The sequence below is a fragment of the Lathamus discolor genome, chromosome 5 (assembly GCF_037157495.1).
Source record: "Lathamus discolor isolate bLatDis1 chromosome 5, bLatDis1.hap1, whole genome shotgun sequence".
NCBI classification, from domain to species: Eukaryota; Metazoa; Chordata; class Aves; order Psittaciformes; family Psittacidae; genus Lathamus; species Lathamus discolor.
Genome location: NC_088888.1, coordinates 75,424,290 through 75,430,015, shown reverse-complemented (window position 1 = coordinate 75,430,015; position 5,726 = coordinate 75,424,290). Strand labels below are relative to the sequence as shown.

General features: G+C 51.3%; 1 protein-coding gene across 1 annotated transcript; it reads left to right on the top strand.

The window, feature by feature from the left end:
- The first annotated feature begins 296 nt into the window (after positions 1 to 296).
- Positions 297 to 5,260, top strand: LOC136015956 (basic salivary proline-rich protein 3-like). The gene is made up of 3 exons (XM_065682607.1): positions 297 to 709; positions 3,750 to 4,091; positions 5,008 to 5,260. The coding sequence occupies exons 1-3, from the start codon at positions 297 to 299 to the stop codon at positions 5,258 to 5,260; spliced, it is 1,008 nt and encodes a 335-aa protein (XP_065538679.1).
- Positions 5,261 to 5,726: the final 466 nt, after the last annotated feature.

Below are 5,726 nucleotides of genomic sequence, written 5' to 3'. Positions count from 1 at the left end.
ATTATCAACGGGAGCAAAATTACAGATGCCGGAGAGAAAATCGCGTGTAAACCCTGTTTCTGTGCATCCCGAGTGCACCTACGCCACTGCCTCTCTTCCTTGTTCTCTGCGGTTGCGGCTGAGAGAAGGACCGAGGGTGCTGGCTGTGAGTTGGTACTTCCAACTTCCCTATAGCAGGGTGCGCAGCAAGCCTGGAGGGACTCTCCCCGAGACACAGATCACATTCAAAACAGGCTCGAGAGAAGGTTAAGTGTGGCTTAAATTTAAAAGAGGCAGCGAAGCCCCTCTCAGCCCCCATGGCCACGGTGGGGTATTACAGCCCGCCTGTCCCGCTCTGCCGGGGCCCCTCCAGCCAGGCTTCTCTCGCCGCTTCCAGGCGGGCTGCAGCCTGTCGGGGGAAGTGGCATCAGACAAGAACGGCACTCCAGAGCCGCGGCGGGGATCTCCTGCGTTTTCCCACGAAAGGGCCGGTTCCTGCCCGTGTGTTTCACCCTCCGCTGGCGCATAACGAACGCAGCTCACAGCGAGGGGCGCAGGCGGCCCCGGCTCACCCCGCTCCGGGCCCAGGCCCGCGGAGCCCTGGCGACCCTGGTCTCAGCCCCCGACACTCGTCCCTAGAAACCGTCCGACGGGCTGGGACTGGAGGAAGCGGGGCCCCGACACCTGAGACTGATTTCCCAGGCTCGAACTCGACTGGCGGCTCCCAAAAGTAAGGAGCCGGCAGAGCCGACCCTGCCCAGCCTCCAGGATCGGGGTGCGTACAGCATCCCGCTCTGTGCAAGACCCGGGAAAACGGAACCTGGCCGGGGAAGTGAGGATAGCCCCTCACGGATCACAGCGCCGTTGGTCGGTGACCCAGTTAATCCGGACCGCTGTAGCTATCGCGGGTCTCCCCGAAGCCAAACCCAACCTGCCAGGAGCACGGCCACGGGGGCGCGACGGCTGCCCTCAAACAGCCGCCGTGAGTCGAGTTAGTCGGTGCGGTGTGCCACGTTTTGATTCCACTTCAGCACTCCACGGGGAGACCACGCACAGGGGAGGTGAACGGGTCGGGGCCTGCCTGACCCGTCCTCCGACGGGGCGCACGGTCCCCCGGCAACAGCGCATCATCCCCTGCGCGGCGGCTACCGGCTTTTCCCCGCGCACTGCACCGAGACCCTCGGCCTGGCACTCTGTGCCGGCCGGTGCCTCCGCAGCCTCAGGTCTCGTTTTAAAACTGGGGAAAAAAACGATATTCTCTGCCCGTATACTGCTGTTTAGTATAAATGAGATCAACGCACAGAAATAAATGCGCAGCCAAGCGACCGGCTTTCCAGACGGATGAAAATGCTGAGGAATAGCATTAAAGAATTGAAAACACAGTTTAAAGGCATCCGTGTGAAAATTATAAGTATTCTGGAGATCGCGTTTTATAGCGCTTAAATTACTACTTTAATTTGGAAATACGCGGCCACGAGTCTGAATCATTTTTAAGGAAATCTCCAGACTTTAATGAGATGCTCCCACTTACATTTATTGTTCGTTTCAGAGAAATGATTTTTTTAAAATAGCCTTTTCATTACTCCGGTCACAAAATAAACGTTTGCGAACACTACATGAGGGTTGAAGAAACCTCTGGCTTTACTTTTTTTATTGCTTTCCTATAAATTTAACTCGCATTTTCACTATTGTCTCAGGAAAAATATGAAAACAAGTATGGAATTAAATTAAGTCAGGTAGCCTTAAATCACTATAGTTTAGGGTAGAGCCACTAATTGGAAATATTTATGTTTGCGAGGCTGGGATTTCAGCAGTAAAAAGATACGGTGTATCCCAGTTTTATCGTAACAGGGATCTACGGGAACGTTCATATCATACCGTTGTAAGAAATGATATGTAGTTAAACAGCATTTTTTAAGCAAGGCTTGTGTCTTTTTATGGTAACCCTCGGTCTTTAGTCAGGGCTAGTTCTCATATTACATGAAATGTACTTTAAGAAGTACTACCTGCTCCAGCTGTCCAGGAAAAACTGAATTATGGAACTAGGAAACATATGGCAGTTGCATATTGCACGAGTAAGGTACATATGAAAGTTATAAATTTCTTTTTTAAGTAACCATTGTAAACGCATTTTTATAGGTTTCACAGTATGTATTACATCTGTAATTTTAATTTTTGCAATATACCTTTTTAAAGATACCTATGTTTTCTGTACTCCAGGGAAGGAAATGCAAAGAGACGTTTACGCGTAAAAAAAAAAATAAATAAAATCGCTGCGAGCAAAACAAACAAGCAAGCTAAATAAACGGGGAAGCAGAGCTTCCTTGGAATGGAAAGGACACTATGCCATCTATTGGCAAAGCAGTTATTTACAAAGCCAAGGGCACCCAAGCGAGCCTTTTCTGTTCTTTGAACGCTGCGCAGCGAAGCGTCGCCGTCGTAGTTTTGGTATATTACAAATGAATAAAGACTTTTCCATGTAGGTTCCAGGAAAAAAAAAAAAAAGAAAATAAAAAAAAAAGGAGGAAAAAAAGAGAAAAGAGCAAAGACAGTGAATTTATACCTCACAAATTAGGTCATTAACTCACAGGGGGATTTTGCAGCTAATTGCAAACTCCCTTCTTGGAGCGCCCGAATGGGAGAGGTTTAGCTTTTTCGATTGTTTTATTACTGAGCCATGTCAGAGAAAGCTTTTCTTTTTTTTTTCTTTTTTTTTTTTTCCCCTTTTTTCCTTTTCTCCTTTTTTTTTTTTTTCTTTTTCATTCCCTGAATGCAGGGTTACTTAAGGACTTCATGGCCACAAAACGGCCCAATAAGCTGCCTTCGAAGCTGACCTTACTAGTCTCCGCTTAGCTAAGACTTCCCCTGAACGGTAGGCGAGTTCTCCCGCAGGATCGGGCCTCCTCTTTCGCAAAACACCACCACGACCTGCAAGGCTTTGTTGGGAAGCTGGCAGGTAGGCGAGCGGCGGATGGCTGCCCGGGGCAGGTGGTGGTCACAGAAACCCCTCTCAATCCTTCCAGCCCCAACTGGCCGCCGCTTGTTCTCAGCGGCAGAAAAGCTTATTTCGTAGAAGAGAGCTACTAGTGCTTGTCCGGTTTCCATGGAGAGGAAGGAGAAGATGGTATTTCCCCACCAGCTATAAATAAACCGCAATAATGGGACAGATGTGAAGGGAAGAGTCAATTTTTCCTGTTGCAAGAGCAGATCAATTTCTGAACGAAAGTCCCTGCCTCTCCGCCTTGAACTGGCTTTCTTCCTGCATCTCCCACTTGCTAAGGACTTCGCTTTTCCCCTGCCATAATTAGCCCGGTACTGCTCAGTGGGAAATACGAGAGCCCTTTGTTTTATCTTTCAAAGTTATAATCTCCCTTTCCCTGTCCCGCAGTACGCGGCTCTGCGGTTCTCGTCTAGCTCTGTGGGTTTTTTTCGGGGGGGGGGGTGGGGGTGGGGAGAGGAGAGAAATTCCTGGGAGCACCTGTATTTCTCGGCTAGAAAGGTTAATATTTCCCCCACAGAAAAAGGAAAAAAAAAAAATAAAATCCCTAAAATAAAACCCAATTCCCTCCGTCTAAAACCAGACCCCAGAGGACAGGAAAATATAAAATCCAGACCCTACACTCATATCTTTTTACTGCTCTTCTCGGTGTGAACGTGCGAGTAGATGGTGTTTTACAAAGTTGTCTGAATTTCTTGAAAGGCCGTTCCTGTGTTTATATGCGAGGGGAATTGAAACGTCTCGTTGACTAAAAAGCACCTTCCCCGGCTAGGTTTTGCCCCAGCAACGCAACGCGGGGCCGGGAGCCCGAGGGCTTCTCCCCGGTCCCTTTCTCGCGGGGGGAGCACAAACCCTTTCACCGGGGCCGCAAGAACCCTCGTTCTGGTTTCCCCCGCATCCCCCCGCAGACACCACGGAGCCCAGGCGAGACGGGGCCCGGGGCCGGTGCTGGCGCACAGCGCACCCAGGGATGTCGCCAGGGCTCCCCGCGGCAGCCCCGCATCGTGCCGGGCCATCAACACGGCCCGCAGTGGCGCTCCCTCTGCACCGCCTGCCCGCTCTTTCGGGGGTACTCTCCCCAAAGCGGGGAGCCGTCGGAGAACGAGGCAGGAGGGTAGGCTTTAGGGGTGGAAAGGCGTTTCTGGAAGGGAAAGCTGAGCTCCATTTTTGATGAAGGCATCAGACAGGCTTCTCTGCCGGCAGCATCAGCGAGGGTGCCGGCCGAGCCCCGAGCACGGTCTGAAAAGATCACCTGAAAGAAGGGATTTGGCTCGTCAAAATTAAATTCCTCCGCAATCAGCCAGACCAAGATACTTTCAGAGGAACGTCCAGGAGAACATTTTCCCCGAGCTCCCTATCAGGTTTTGCGTACAAAATAGATCTTTGAAATATATTGCTGCTTCGATGTGCTGAAAGGAAGACAGTTATTAAAAACTGTGCGAGCACTCTGCTTGTAATTACCCGGGGAGCGCGGCGAGGGAGAGACGCTGGTGGGAACTCCAGCTCCGTGCCGCAAAGCGGGGCTTTAAAGTCACCCTCCTTTAAGGTCTGCGTGTGTAAAGCGCCTTGATGCCTTTTTAAAGAATAAACAAGCACTCGTGTGTGTGTATGCATGCACATCTACATAGTACAAATCGAGATGTATGTATAAACATATATAGACGCACAAGCACGTGCATACACTGAAGTCTTCCCATTAAATATAGGCACGCCTTGCGGTCGGGATTCTTTCGCTCATTTATTTCTGTAGATAAATGCAATTATTTCCTTTGGTGTATTTTTGGTTGGTTGGAGGTTTTTTGTTGTTGTTTGTTTGGGTTTTTTTCCCTTCCGCCCCCCCCCCCTTTTTTTTTTTCCTCCCCCCCCCCCTTTCTTTTTTTCTTCTTTTTTTTCTTTCTCTTTTTTTTTCTCAGTGGAAAGTGCACAGTAAGTGTGAAGTATACATCATCGCCCGAGGAATTTGTCTTGAAAAGTCCTCTCAGCCCCCTGGTGTTCAAAGACTGAAGGATGGTTATTGATTATTGAACTAGATCAGAGCCTGCACTAAAAGCCAGGCAAACGAAACGGACCCCAGGAAGGCCCGGCTCCCTCCCGCTGCTCCGCGGGGCCACGCAGCTCCGCGGCGCAGCGTTGCGCACCCGCGGATGGCCGGACGAGCCGCCTGCCGAGGCTCCGCTTAACGGCTTAAAGTCCGTGCCCCCCGCGCAGCCGCTGCAGGCCGGTGCGCAGGGCGGGGGGCTCCGCTCTGCCCGGCCCCTCTCGTACGGGTTTCCTTCGCCTTAGTCCTGTCTCGGCAGCAAAGCTCCCGCTGCGTCCTGCAGCAGTGCCTGGGCTGTGTGTCAGTGCTCAGGTTCCCGGACAGGACGGGCTGCAGAAACAGACCTTGCATGCATGTGTCAGTGTATATATGCAACTATGCACACACACATATGTAGGACTTCAGCTGGGTGGAAGAACACACGTTGTGAGCTCTTTGGCAGGCTTCTGAGTTCTCGCCACACTAATGCACTCCTAAATCCATCACCTGATCTGTAAAAAGCCTCCCTAAAGGGGCAGCAGAGGATGCTGAGGGTTGGGGTGGGGGCTGAGAAGGCCCTTGGCAGCAGGGCAAAGCAGGAACCTCAGTACCAGGGTGCAGTGCAGGACAGCATGAAGGCCTCAGTTAGCATCAGCCCCAGGACTCCTCTCGAGGGGATGTGAGGGGGTACCCAGCTTCCCTATGCCCCTGCCTGACCGTGCCTGCCTGGGT